Source organism: Lepidothrix coronata, unplaced genomic scaffold (genome assembly GCF_001604755.1).
Source record: "Lepidothrix coronata isolate B3197 unplaced genomic scaffold, Lepidothrix_coronata-1.0 Scaffold274, whole genome shotgun sequence".
Taxonomy (NCBI): Eukaryota; Metazoa; Chordata; class Aves; order Passeriformes; family Pipridae; genus Lepidothrix; species Lepidothrix coronata.
This window is the reverse complement of record NW_016690454.1, coordinates 232,152-247,328: the sequence shown is the minus strand read 5'-3', so window position 1 is coordinate 247,328 and position 15,177 is coordinate 232,152. Positions and strand designations below refer to the sequence as shown.

Sequence of the window (15,177 nt, the reverse complement as noted above, 5' to 3'; positions counted from 1 at the left end):
CTGGCACTTCAGAATCATTACAATGTGCATCCTCTTTAACAGAAGAAGTTGTTTCTCTGGAAATTATTCTTTATTAGAGACAGAACAGAGACATGTACACAACTGCACTACCTAGGCTGTCTCTTCTCTAGACCTGGCTTTTGGTCTGAGATATTCATTTAAGAACAATTCCTATTCAGTGCAATTCCTATTAGAGGTAGATTTACAGAACTATTTCTGTTGAAAATAATTTTATATTCTCACTCATTTATCCATTTCTTGGACTTGATCATGTTGGGGATTTTTTGTGGCTTTTTTTTTTTTTTTTTTTTTTTAATATATGTGCACATACTGCTTTTGTCTACACTGGGGAATGTTACCATGCAACTTTGGTATACTGTCTTGGAAGAGAGAAGAGGACAGTGCAGAAATGCAGTAGAGAATGACAGTTTGAAACTGTGAGCTTTTCCAGAATTAAATGTCTTTTGAGGTAAAAGACTCACTGCATTAGTCAACCAGCTCATTAGGAGCCACTTTAATTTGCTGTTGAGTTCAGGCAGCCTGTGATTTAATGTATTTAATAAGAAGAATGCTTTATTATTAAAGCTGTTGTGAAATATAAAATATCAGTTTATATTCTATGATGGGTAGGAGGTAATTTTGGCAGCTCCTCAAATTGGTTCTTAAACCTCTTGAGAAAGAGAAATGGACTTTTATATGTTATAATATAAACATATATTTGAAAATCCAGTCCTAAATTTGCTTTTATATGTAAAAGTTCAGGTCAGGCATTTCTTTTGCAGTAACTGAACCTCAGTGTGATCTTTATAGCTATAACACCTAAGTTATATTTGTTATTTTAGTGCCTGTGGCCCCTAAGGGGCAAAAAACCCCCTGTTTGGATAATCTACTTTCCAGGTACCAACTGAGGTTAAATGTGTAAATCATTAAATGTAAATAATTTTAAAAAACAGTTGATAACTTTTCTTCAGATATTTCTCAGAAAGTGGAAATAAAGTGTTTTATTCACAACTTTTTTTATTTGCAGGAAAATGATCCCAAAGTGAAAAGAAAAGGTATTAAGACTAAAACGTTATTTAAAAGGGAAACAATTCGATCAATTTCTATGAACAGGGACAAATGCTCTTTGCACGTTGTCTTTGCACACAGAATGCATTTGTCTGGCTAATAATTATGTTTTGCATATGTTGAGTTCTGCGGAGACAGTGACACTACTGGTAATTCTGCTGCTGTGGGATCTGTCTTTTCACAAATGAGGTCAAAAGACAGCCAGAAATGAATGTAAATAGATCTGCGTGGTCTATTGAATAGCTCCCTTAGCTGTAATGTTCTTGGTTTGTGTAGTCGCTTTTATAAAATAGACTTGCCTACCTGTCAGACAGGAAGAAGAGTTGTCTGTGAACCACATATTCCTTCCTCTTTTCACCTCTTTAAATAAACAATAAGCATAGAAGGGGGATGCCACCCGCACCCAGCACCTGGTTGGCAAACATCACACAAATTAGAAACTAACTCTGCTGTAGCTGCAGTAGCAGTTAGTAGTTTTTAATTAACTTTTTAGGCACTGGGGAGCAGGTCCTTAGACCACACTTCTAATCCTGACGTGAGAAGCGATTTGCACATTTCAGGACAAAGAGGAACAAGGTTTTAATGCAGTTTTGTGGTCATCCACAAACAGTACTTAAACTATCTGTCTACAAAATGTTTCTTTAAAACACTAAAGATGCCTCTGTGCATTTTGTGCTCACATTCTTGTTGCCATGAACAATCACTATAACTTACAGAAAGACTAAGGATGCTCTGAACTGTGAACCAGCATGGACTGGCTCAGGATTGACAAAATACACAGGCTTTCACACTAGTGCATGAGCTGCTCCATTAATCCACAGAGAAGGCTCAGATGCTGATTTATAGATACTTGGTTTTGTACTCCAAGGCTGTTATTCTCACATAATATAGTTATGTTGCCCATGATTCCAGAAATAGTCCTTTTGGAAAGTGCTATCTTTTCAGTTGGATAGACTTTGGTGTTAAATTGATTCCTGGTATATTTTATCATGCAAAAATAAAGCTGGGTGCTTATAATGGAAAAAATAAAACACATTTTCCTTTCTTTTATTATCATTATTTAAAATGATATGGACTTTAGGTTTTCATTCTTTCTCATTTCTTGAATTGAAAGACATTTTTTAAGCAAGTAGACAGAAGAGCAACAGTGTTTTACCCTAAATACCATGAGAATAGGATTTATGGACTACTGAGTTTCATGTTTTTCTGAAAGTATAAAAAGAAATGCCATAAACATGCAAAATACTAATGAGATTATCTCGCATTTTTTTCCAGAAAGGAAGGAGTAAAGCAGATTGGCACAAATGAGTTTTGAAAGGAGGAAATTTGCAAGCTATTTTCAGAGATACACTTGCATCGATTTGAATGAAAATCAGCAAAGAATGCTCTAAGAAATAATCTCAAAAGGGCACAGCGTCCAGAGTCTGACAACAGCTGGGAATAAGTGCTTTAGCACATGCATGTTAGTGATGAAACACATTTACATGATGATTAACTGCTTTTCAATCGGCCTAAGTATAAGACAAAGACAAACCCCCCTAATATAGCCTTGTTCTGAAGTTATCTCTGTCTGTCTACCCTGTGGATAAAAATGGAGGAAGATTTCATCTGTGTTTTCCATGTTTCTTTCATAATTTGTGGAATTTTTATGCGGCAGCAGAGATCCAGCTAACACTAGACCACCATCTAATAGTTAGCAATAGCACACTATGTCTTTACCAACAGTGCTCTAGTACGTACAGACCAGGATTTTTATTGTTACAAAAATTAAACTTTACAAATTAATTCTATGAAAGCTGTTGGTTGCAAGCCAAGTCCTGTGTCTGTAGGTATTGATATCTTGCTCTCAGGCCTTTAGAACTGTTTTTGGCTGCAGAAACAATTAGTTACCATATAATCCTGTGCATTTGCTCAAAAGAGGCCAACATTTCATATACTGATATTATCAAGGATCGGTATTTGGATATTGTGATGAATTCCAACTTCCCAGTATTTGAAGGAAACTCTTGTGTTTTTCTGAACTGAACTGACCATTTAGTCAAGATCTTTTCGTTTCCAATGCAGTTTAATGTGGAAAATCAGGGGTTCAAATGAGGTTATGGCAAAACATAAAAGAAAGTATTTTTATTGACTATGGTATTATGGAGGAACAAGGACAGGAAAGCAAGAAATTTCAGCAGGCAGGCAAGTACTGAAGGCAGCTGTGATTTCTGGCCTAAGCTTTCTTCTGGTAATTTCCATTCACTATCAGTAATGAAATAGTTAACAATGTTCACACTGTGACAAATACCACCTTTAGGTTTTGATGATATGATGGTTCTTTGCTTACAAAGAAGCTGGAATATATTCTTTTGTGGATAGAACTTCAGTGCTATAATTGAGGGCAGTCAAAACTAGGTATAATGAGATCTATAATTAGAGTCCAGTTAATGAAACAGAAAAAGGACACAGGACCTTCCCTTTACACTGTTTACATTGAATTTTTTTCTGATTGAATTTTGTTATCCTTCGTGGTGATAGTTCCTGATGAGATTTCACTTTGATTTCGGAATCAAAGAATTAAGAAAAATAGAAATTAAAAGGCTGTATTGTACCAGAAGGTTGGTGAGGGAGCTTAAAATTGGGTACCTACAGAAATACTGGTGGTCTAAAAGCACTTTGTGATTAGTTGTGGCTATAATACTGCTTTCAAAATTAAATTTCAATTTAATTTCTAAGAAATAATTCAATTATGTCTGTTATTTCCTTTCAAACAAAAACAATATACTAGACTAAAATGCTCAAGCTATACAAAATTATAACACCAATACTTCCCACCTCAGAGATGCGTGACAGACAGTGTGACACCAGCTGTAACTATAGAGCCACAATACACCACTGTCATTGTCATTTATCTGCTCTGCCTAGATCGAGGTTCACAGCTACAGTTCTGATTGCTTTTCAGATATGAGGTTTCCAGAGTCAGTTAGCAATTTCCATAGTCAGCTCTGTCTTGCTAGTCTGAATCCTATACTGCCGGATAAAGCTTTTTCCATACTTAGCTGGGAAGAGTATGGACGATCTAGCACATAGACTGAGTCATACACTAAGTCAAATGTGTAGGGAACACTAAAACTGGGCTTGAAACCACTAACATAAAATCTAATCCACACCGCTGTTCTCTTTCCATTGCTGGGAACCAGAGAGAACAGCACTGGTATCAGCACTGGTACTATTTGAAGTGCCACATTCTAAAGTTTGTATCATATCAAATATGCAAAAGGCAATAGACACATCTATTGATAGGTATGATTTCTGATTTGCTCTCTGCATCTCTTTTTGATATATTGGCCAGTTTGGTGGAGAAGGGAAAGAACCAATCAATAATGCAAATTAGGAGTATGCAATAACTCTCTTTAAATCTCTTATCATAATGTAACATTAGAAAGGATGCACAATGAAGAGGGAAAGAGGACACAATAAATCATGTGAAACCACACCAAAAATAGACTGACAGCATCTGTTCTTTTTGTCTCATAACCCAAAACCAAAAAAGCTTTCACTACAACTAAAAGGAGCATATTTAAAACAGATAAAAAATTTTGTCAGGCAATGCCTATTTAAAAGATTAAACTCTTCTGAGTATATGGATCATATCATAACCTTATATTACCATTTCACTCTGGAACGTGTCACCTTTCTTAGCACTGTGACACTCTTTTTGAAAGTGTTCAGCAATCATTGTTTCTTTGTAGCTCAAACAAGGGAAATTTGGGCCACTTGATCAGTGTAAATTGACCCTGTCACTTTCCAAATCCTGATGTGAAACTGTACTATGGAAGTCCACTGGAAGAAGAGTTCCTTCTGAACACTATACTGAAGTGAAAGACTGCTGATCCACTAGCCTGCAGGATTTTTATTTGTGCCACGGATGATCTTAAAACTGTCAGAAAGGATTTTTCCAAACTCATTTTTTTCTGTTAAAGATGCATTATCTATAATACTAGCATTTATATTCTTCATTATTTGTTAAAATTACATATATCTACTCATACTTTCTGACCCTAAACACTGACAAGAGAATAATTTAAAAAGTGATTTGTTGTGCTGTTTATTCAGATATCTCTCATTAGCAGGAATACAAAAATGGTAAAAAATTATCTATAAAAGTCCCTTCCTTATTGAAAATAAATTAATCTTGACCTGAGAAGAAAAAGGAATATATTGGAAAATCAAGGAATTGAAAAATAAGTTTGAAATTGACTCATAAACAAGCCTATTTAGTATATCTGAGAGGTGCTTTATTGAAATCATTAGATACCATATATGAAATGTGTATAAGAAGTGACCCACAGTTCTGGGCAGACATAGGAGCCATATCTGAATGGGGATGGGTAAATGAGATATTTGGATCACTGGTGTATCATCTCAATGTTGGTGGTGCCCTTGTTACAAAATCAGCAATACTGAATGGTAGGACAGTTTTTTTCTTGTAGGACAAGTATTGAAGCCTAAGGTAAAAACACCACTACGGACAAGAATGAATGGCCTCATTAATTCCTAATAGTTTAACAGCTTCAGTAACATTCTGGATTTGACCCAAGGTTGTTTTTTTTTAAGGATGCCTGGAGAAGCACTTGCATTAAGAAAACGTTTTTTTGACAGCTTTTGTTGGGGGGGGGGTAACACTTTCTTTATCAAAATACAGTCAGATAGTATTTCTTAAATCAAGGACTCCTACAGCAGCAGAGTATTAGACAGTGATTTGATTCACTGACCTTTCTCAACAGCTCTGGATAAGGCGTTGGAATCATGGTCAACACTGTGTTTGCTGACCCGCATGCTAGAGCTAATCTAAGGGGACTTGACACACATGCAAGTCCCCTTTCTTTTCAGCTGTATTTTTACTTGATTGGCAGGTTCACACAAACAGGTGATAAAATACCTATGCTGACAGAAGTCTAGATGATAAGCTTCTAAATATAGTCATCTATCTTATTAATTAAAAACAATACCATTTTCACTTTATTTTGTCAGTATGTTTGAACATTTTTTATTTTTTTTATTTTCTTATCCTCAAAAGAAGAGCATAAAAGGCCTTAAAATATTAGTTTGGAAATGTATTTTGAAAATGCAAATATGTTTAATTTGCAGTCAGTTGTAGCAAATTATATTTTTGAAACTGGGTACATGGCAAGTAGTTTGTGAGGGTTGTCCATACTCTACAATTAATTGATTAATCTTGTCTTTGCTCAAGCATATACTCTGCTGTAGTTCTTCTCATCCCTAGAATATCTGATATGTAGAGGGTAAGGCTAAATGGTCTCCTTACCTCCCTTTAACAGGCATCATCTGCAAGATCATGCATAGTCCATTGTTGTCCACAAAGCACATAGTAAGAAGTAGAAAAGTATTCAGTGGGATACAGTCCTTTCTGATTATTATATATCCATTCTCAATCCCAAAATAATTATACTTTTTATGTCCAAAGCTTTACGACCTAAAGCAATATTTTACATCTGTCAAGAATGATTTATGCAATAATGACTTAAACTGCAAAATGGAGTCCTCAAAGGAAGAGCTGTCAAACATTTTCACCACAAATAACTTTATTAAAATAAGAACTGATATCCTGTATAAACAATATATTGCCTTCAAGTATAATTCAGATCATATGGCCATAAGGTTAGTGAAAACGAAGCGAGATAGTGAAGAATATGATACTGCTGCCTTGCTATCAGTATAATTTTTGAATTAAGCAGATGTTAATGCCTAATGGGCAATACTTGGAAAAAAAATCTGTTTCAAAATAACGGTTGTTGTGATTTGTGCGTATTTATCTATTGCTCTTTTTAAAAAGGAATATTTACATTCAAAAAGAAATTTACTGTGTCTTTAATCCCATGAGTACATCCAGTGATCTTAGTGAAGCTTCTCGCGCAGTGAGAACCTATAAATTTGGACCCTTAGTTTTGGCATACATCTGTTGCCATTAACCATTTTTCTCAGTAATTAATTATTTTGGTAACTATGTAATTGCCTACTGTGGCACTACTGGAACAGGACAGAGGACTAGAACTTTGCCTGGATTGCGTCAATACCCTTCTAACAAGAAAAAGGAGTGAGGAGAAATTAAAAGCAAATGTAGGCTATATTAACAATCTTATGCTGATACAAACACTGCTAGAGAAGCTAGTGAGAACAGGGCACTGGTGTGCTTGGGATAGGATCTGCTGGATGTCTAAGTAATGCTGGCATCCCACCTCCATGCCATCTAAACATCTTACAAAAGACTATCACAAGCATTCTACACTTCTCTGCACCCTCCCCGCACTGCGCAGTGAAAAGGGAAACAGGCCCAGTCCAAGTTACATATTTATAAAACCATGATACATTGAATTTTTATTCTCCTTTGACCACTGTATCTTCTGTCTGTTGTGTTTAAAGCAGTGTAGATTCAAGTCATTTTCTGAAAATCAACTTGCTACAAAATTGTTCCCATCCTTCTGTCCCATCTTCTTTGAGTGTGTGATCTGGCCAAAAGATTAAAGCAGTGAACAAACAGCAAGCAGCATTCAGTCTTGCATTGTCAAGACATTTAAAACTCAAAATCTTGCACTTTCATCTAGAAAAGTGGACTACAGATAAGTAGAGCATCAAAATCTTAACTCCCAGTACATATGCAATACCCTTTTTCTACAGCAAGAATTTCCTTTTAAACTGTGACATTTTAAAATTATGTGAGGTGGTATTTAAAATAAAAAAAATTATTTATAGAGTGATTCCCTTTCTCATATCTGCATTGCTGGACTTCTGATGACAGATTAGCTTCATAAGTGATCCCACTGACATTTGCTTCAATTCAAAATATTAACATAATTTTTAATATAATCAATGGCTTATGTAGAGTAAATGACAGTGTGATGTGAAATAAGGTTTTATTTACCATTCACTGGGCATTTGTTAGGAATGTGTAATATGGTCTTCAGAACCTCCTGTCAGTGGAACCTCAAGTGATTCACACCTTCATGAGGTGTCTTCCTCCTCTGTATGTTTAGTATTATGCTAAATATTATACAATGGGTTGCTATGAAATTAAATGTCAAATCAAACTTTCAAGCAGTGGGTAGTTTACTGGAGTAACTTGGGTTACTCACATGGAGAAAGTTACATTTCTACCTGTGCTAGAATCGACCTCTCAAAATATTCTCATATTCCCTCACAGCACACAGTACAAAATGAGCCAATAACAAGGCACTAAACTTAAATTTTTAGAAAATTCTTGAAATTCAGTTTGCTTCACAACCTGGGGGAAGTCCTTGCTAAGTATCACTATTCTGTATATTGTTATTATATACACAGTATGTTATAAAGGGGTATATGTGTACATGCTATATATTGCAAAACCAAATTTGAATGTCAGACCAATCTTGTCTTTTGTCAATTTTTGCATGTAATTAGTGACTTGATATTTTAAATTATATTTATGACTCCATTTATTTACCTATATTTGTTTAAATTTAGCTGATCATATAGTGCACATGGTAAGTCTTATTCACATTAGACAGGTAAAACATTGAGGAATTCAATCCCAATTTGCCTAGAACTGTTGTCTGCAGCTTTTGAAATTCCTTAACCTTCACACATAAAATCTAGGCATTTAAAAAAACTATTCACAGAAGTGAAATTACTGAAAACTCTTATACATAAGATTGTTTAGGCTAAATAATCCATAATTTAGCATTCAAAAGTATTTACAAAAGATACGGCAGTTTTTATGGACGGTATTAGTTTGGTTTGCCTTAAACAGATTATGGTGTGTTGCATGATGCCAGAATTCAGCATTTTAGAAAAGTATATATTGACATATATCCAGTGATTGACAGATAAGCAGTGCTTTAGTTAAGCATCTTTCCCTCCCTCCTGATGTCTTGGGAGACTGTAGCACTTTTAAACTACCAGATCTCAAAATTGTGCTCCAGGCTGGTGGCTGTGAAAGTTAGCATTGACATTCTCCTTTTGCAATATTATTTTTAACACACGCCAGGTTAACAAACACAGGCTAGATGTGTAAAAGACATACGGTGTCGGGTCTCCTGAGAAATCTATGTTCAATGCACAGCTACAGCAACAAATCTTGACCAAAATCTGCTCCAGACCACCAAAGCAGATCTAAGAATAAAGGGCTGTACTGAGAATCTGCTAAGAAGAATATGCTTAAATATTGGTAGCGTGGGTAGAATGGTTGGCCTGAGTCCTATCTGAATTATACCAGCCTAAGCTAAAAACAATATTACTTAAGTCTCTCTGAGATAACAACAGAATTATTGAGAACAGGGTTTAACTCTGTGACTTTAAAATGAAAGCACACTGCATGTGATTCTAAAATTGATGCAAACAACACACTGGCACTTCTCCAGAACTAATTTAAGCTCAGCATTTGAATATGAATTTCCTTTTCCTTCTCCCAAGAGCGTACACAGCAAGAGGCAAAATAAGGTACACCACACTTATCCATTATTTGGACTTGTTTGAAAGATGGATGTTTTTGTAAATAACTCCGCGTAATTAAAAAAAAAAACAACCAAACCAAAACTGCACCTATAACTATTAGGTATCATAATTAGTTTTCATGTGCATGCATTTTTAAATCTGCAAAAATATTTATTCATTTTGTGCTCTTAACAGGAAAAAATCACCAACAGACTTAGCCATTCTGCATGTATTGAGTCTTTACTGAATAACAGGGAAACTGTTCATAGGGTAGCTATCCACAAATTTTGATTCTAACAACATAATTTTAGAACAACTTCAGTGGTTCAGTTGCAGGTACTCCAACTTCGCAATATCTCAGCTCTGAAAAAAACTTGTCCCTTTCTTTATAAGCTAAGGCTTTCTTCATGATAGGGCATTTTTTTTAACTTTGTGGTACTTTTCCCAGTAAAATACTACGTTTAAATCAAGGTATGGTTCCTCTATGCTGATTACTTAAGAGATTTACATCTACTTTAAACCAACCAAGAGGAGAGCTTCTGTTCAACAGTTGCAAACACCGTGCTAGCTTCATTCAGCTGATAGAGTCAGTGTACAGTGATACACTCCATACACCCACTACTCTGGGGGCAGATTCCCTTACTGATACACACAAGTGTACTCCATTGGACTTCAGAGAAACTACACCACTACTCCAGCAAAGAGTCTGGCCAGCACAACATACACAGTTCTTTTACCAATCAACTGATAGCCAAACACACAAAAATCTTGAAAATAAAACCAGACTTTACCATCTTTGTGATAATAGGTGACTTCTACTTTCCTCTCCTCTGACCCCAGAAGTGCTTGAGCAATTTGGGCAATATGATGTCTTTTGGTCTCTGGTCCATGAAGAAAATCACAGGTGCAAGGTTTCTGCATGACATCTGGCCTGGAGAACCCGGTCATCTCACAGAACCCATCATTGCAGTAGATGATAGCACAATTCTGCACTCTAGCATTAGCAATGATGAATTTTTTATCTGCAATAAAAGAAAGTTATGCATTTTTTAGTACTCTTTCAACATTTCATATAGTGTCGATTGCATGGATGGATGCTGAACAACCCTTCTTCTCACGGGGAATGCCTGAAATGTAGGGATTTTCAGTCATTTGATGTAGCTAATTTGATCCATAGCTTTTAAAGAAACTTCAATCAATTTAGAATACATCAAAGATAGTTGTCCTTTAAGGAAACAAAACCAGATTATGCAAGTCTTTGCAAATCTCCTTTCAACTTCAATTTTTTTTCTTTTTTAGCTTCACTGAAGCACAGGTGATGAGTGCCGCCCTGTCAGTTGCACCTCAGGCAGGTCCATGAAAAGTTCTCTTCTGGGGAGAAGTGGGGCCTCAGGAAGGGGGTTCTACTCAAGTGAAGGGCTTACTAGGGTAAGGTCCAACCATCTCAGTCTACTCTTGAGGGATTTTCATTAGGTGAATGTCAGTAAGTTCATAGTCAGTATTTTAATGAATCTATCTAGAAAAGAACAGAATAAAAAAATATTCCTTAAAAAAAAGGGGAGTATGAAGGTACAATAAATTATTGTGATTTTGGAAACATTTTGCACAGTTTGCTGAAGTTCTGTGCTTCTGTCCATCATCTTTTTCCAAAGTCTTATCTGACAGAAAGATTCAAAATTTTCAACTCTCATTTAATTTGTTTCTCTTTACCACTATAACACACCATTCCCACTGTAGTTATAAATGTGCAGCTTTGATACATTTACTGTTAATAACATTAATTTCTGCTTGCTTAATTATACTAGGTGGTTACTTGCTTTATAAAACATTTCTTACATGACACCAAGTTATTATAGTAGTACAACTCTTCAAAATTTTAAATATGGTCTGTTTGGGACACAGTGAAAGGTGGAGAGAAAAATACATATTTCATTCTTACTTTTTCTAGTGTCTTTCAATCAGGCTGAACTCTCACTGTCACATGCCTATTTAGCAGCTAGTGCTTTATTAACTAAAAAAAATGTACACTACATGAAAACTTTACCTGAGTAGCAACACTGACTTAACATTTAGATAAACTAGGACTAAAAACACCATTTCTATTTTCCCCTCAAATAATATAAATATTACAAATGTTAATGTAGATTTAAGTACAAGGAAGTATATAAACTGGAATTAGCTGTAAATGTTTGCACCAGACTGATACTAAAATTATGCTAAATATTTAAATCAATGTACATACATAAAACTACTGTTTCTAAATGAAATTCATTTTAAGCATCAAGTGTTCCTTCTAACAGTTAATAGTAAACCAGGGTTCCTGCCAGGAAAAACACTTCAGCTTCAGCCTCCTTGACAGATAGTAAGCTGCTGCATTGCAAAAGATCTCACAGACTCTTCCTGAGGATGTATTTGCACTGGTTTGATAGATATTTTAGACTTACATAAACAAAGCAGAGAAATTTGACAGCTCTATTAAAATTCAGTCATGACAAGAAGGTAAGAGAATATTTTTTCTTTAATAACTCTTCTGCATATTATCTGCTTCCTCTAAATCAGTCAGACTGTTCTGCTTTATTTTGAAAAGGCAATTATAACTAACAGCAATAACAATCATAACGACAATAAATCTAGCTTATTTTTAAGACATTTCACAGGCAGCAAGATTGTACACTCTTTTTAGAGCCATCTCACCAGTTCAGAAGAAGGTAAGAGATATAACTTCTACAGCTATACAACATGGATACAGTCAAAGACAAAAACTATTCCATGAAATAGTGGGGGCAAAAGCCCCAACACCCCCCTTCCCCAAAACAGCAGCCAATAATTCAAGTCGGTAATCTGTATTCTAGATCAAAAATAATGTTACTCCTGCCAGGGATCCCCTCCTAACCTCCCAGGTTTTCTTTTCAAGCTACAAACTTAAAATAGTCTGGAGCTGCTGTCCATTTAGTCACAAGCAGAATCAAACTACTGTACCAAAATAGATAGAAAGCGAGAACTTACTTTGCCCTTCAAATTTTCGAATGATTGTACCCAAAAATGTATTTTGTGGTGCCACATGACCTCTGCGAACAGGCATGTTTGTACAGGTCTTCGGTTTTCTGTGCACAATGACTTCTCCAAGGATCTCCTACACGGCTCCAGCCCAAAGCACCGAGCCAGCTACCCTTTGTGACAAATCATCGTCCTCTGGAGATCGGAAATCTCTTCCCATTAGCACCACTTCTAGAGACACGCTTTTCCTATTGGAGTCAGATCCATCCCCCGGTTTCTTTCTTTCTCTCCTTGCTTTCTTTTCTATTTTTTTTTTTTCCTTGAGGAGCTCGGACGCTATTGTCTGGGGCGGGTAGGGGTGGGGTAAGCAGGAGGAGGTGTGTGGGGGGAAGATTACAAGGGTAATCGATCTCTAGCACCAAACATCGCCAATTTTCCAAAGCAAATGGCTGTGACCCGGCAGTTTCCGACGCTGTAGTGGTGGTTTGAGGGCTGGAAGACTAATGTTGCTCCGCTGCCAGAGGGAGTGACGTTCCCCCCCTCCGGGCTTCACCAGGGCACGCAGCAGCTCGGATTACTCAAGCGTGGTTTAGCAGGAGCCAGCCAATAAATCTCTTCAAAACTCAGCGACAAACAGCGGCATCAGGAATGAGCTACACCCCAGCAGCACCGCGACGTGCCACATCCCCACCGCGGCGGCTGCAGGGGGGCAGCGGGGACCGCGGGCACTGGCGGCGGGGGGGCCCCGCCACCTCCGGTAGCCCCGGCGTCCGCCCTCCGGCACCGCCCGCCCTGCGCGGCCCCTCCGCGTGGCCCGCCGGGGAGCCCCGGGCGCTGCCAGGGCCGGGGGAGGGAGGGAGCTTGGAACACGCCCCGTCTGGGGCGGGGGGAGGCGCGAATAGGGGTCGATTCTGAGCGATGGGGGAGCGGGGGAAGGGACCACCGGAGCCCTCGGCGTCCTTCCTCGCCCTAGTGGACGGGATCGCTCCCTCCTCCCGCATCGTGACCCAGGCGAGGACTTCCCCTCGCCTCACGACCCCCTCCCGGCAGGCAGGGGGATCCCCCGGGGGCCGAGGCTCCTCTCGGAGGGTGCGGGGGGTGAGCTCTGCTAGGCCGCCCTCGCCCGGCCCGGGGCGGCACCGAGCGGGTGCCGGGGCCGCTGAGCTGCAGCCCCGGACCGGGCTCCGCCCCGCCGGCCGGGCCGGGGCCGGGGAAGGGGCCGGGTCGGGGCTCCTCGCCGGTCCGGAGCTGTCCGTGGTGCTGGAGCCGCCCCGCTGCCCGCGGCCGGGCCCGGGGAGCGACAGCCTCCCCACACCTGGCTCCTCTCAGCTTCTCCCATCCCACAGGAATAGCTGGGGAGGCTCCCGGGGGAAGCGGGTATTATTTTCAGGCTGTAATTAAGGCTTCCTGCACTATCCAGCAGGCAGAACGGTGTGCGTTCTGCACGGCTCGGCGAGGTGATACAGGGAGGGAGCTGGGGGCAGCCATGCGGTGCTGGAAAGGCATCTCCAGGGTAGTGCAAAGCAGTGGCGGCTTCTTAATAAACTCACAGGGCAAAAAAAAGAAAGGCACCTGAGCACAGTTCTTTGTAATCTCAAGCACAGGATATTGAGCCGGCGAACTACCGCCTCCCACCTGTTCTTCCGCAGCACAAACAGGTGTTTCCTTATTCCCGTGAGCTTTTCTCAGGTGTGGCCTTTGTTTCATTGTTACCGTGTGTCATTCTCTATATTAATCAGAGGTGGGACACAGTCTGTTGAGTAGGTGGGTACATTTCTAGATTAATTTAATGTAATCTCACTGGAATCGTCCCGGATTTAAAACTGTAAATGATGTCTGAAAATATAATTTATATATACATAAACTGTATTTAGATGGCTTCATAGTAATTAACTATATACTAATTACAAAGCCTCAGCTACACTAAATATGTAATCAGGTACATAATCAATCTTAGGAAGTGAGCGTTCCTTATTTACAGAAGAGAATTTTTTAATCTCTGTACTCAGTGGTATGAATCAAAGGAAAAGCAGACATATTTTTCTGTAATAATAATTGAAGAAGTAATTCTTGTGACTCTGATCAACACTAGAGAATAAATCTCTTAAAGTATTTTTAGCTACTTTTCATTTTGTTTGGACAGTGGATAAGGCTGTAGGTTGGATTTTTCTTTTTCTGCTCTTTAACTTTACCAAGGACATATATTTCCCTGAAAATGTATTCAAGTTCCCAAAGGCAGCAGTAGAAAGAGTGTACACAAGTGAGAGGAGCACATTTATTTTAACACTTTCTATAATACCTAATATCTAGTCAAGGCATAATGGCCAGCAGTGACTTCATTCTCATTTTTACATTAAAAATGGCACTTTGATGTTTCTATACCAGCAGCAGAAAATAAACACAATAAAGTTGTGACCTGTACTGAACAACCAGTGTTTGTTTCTAGTATTCAACAGTTAGAAGCAAACTAGATCAACTACAGGCCAGTGGAGTCCAAAGTCCAGTGCTTTAAGTGCCTGTCTGGAAAGAAAACAAGTAAAAAATAAAAGATAAAAATAATTTTAAGAATTAAAATTTTCCTGAAGCTCCATCTTTTCATGTTAAATTTGAGAGCCACCCTATTCTTGCCTGAAAACTGAA

The 15,177-nt window shown here is 38.3% G+C and overlaps 1 protein-coding gene across 2 annotated transcripts in view; it reads right to left on the bottom strand.

Moving 5' to 3' along the window:
* Positions 1-13,169, bottom strand: part of KCNH7 (potassium voltage-gated channel subfamily H member 7) — a 223,188-nt gene extending 210,019 nt beyond the window's left edge. For both annotated transcript variants that reach the window (XM_017836297.1, XM_017836298.1), the window contains exons 1-2: positions 12,547-13,169; positions 10,332-10,562 (exon numbers count right to left, since the gene is read on the bottom strand). In XM_017836297.1, the coding sequence (XP_017691786.1) occupies positions 10,332-10,562; positions 12,547-12,622 (307 nt within the window). In that variant the 5' untranslated portion in view covers positions 12,623-13,169. The remainder of the gene's footprint in view (positions 1-10,331; positions 10,563-12,546) is intronic.
* Positions 13,170-15,177: the final 2,008 nt, after the last annotated feature.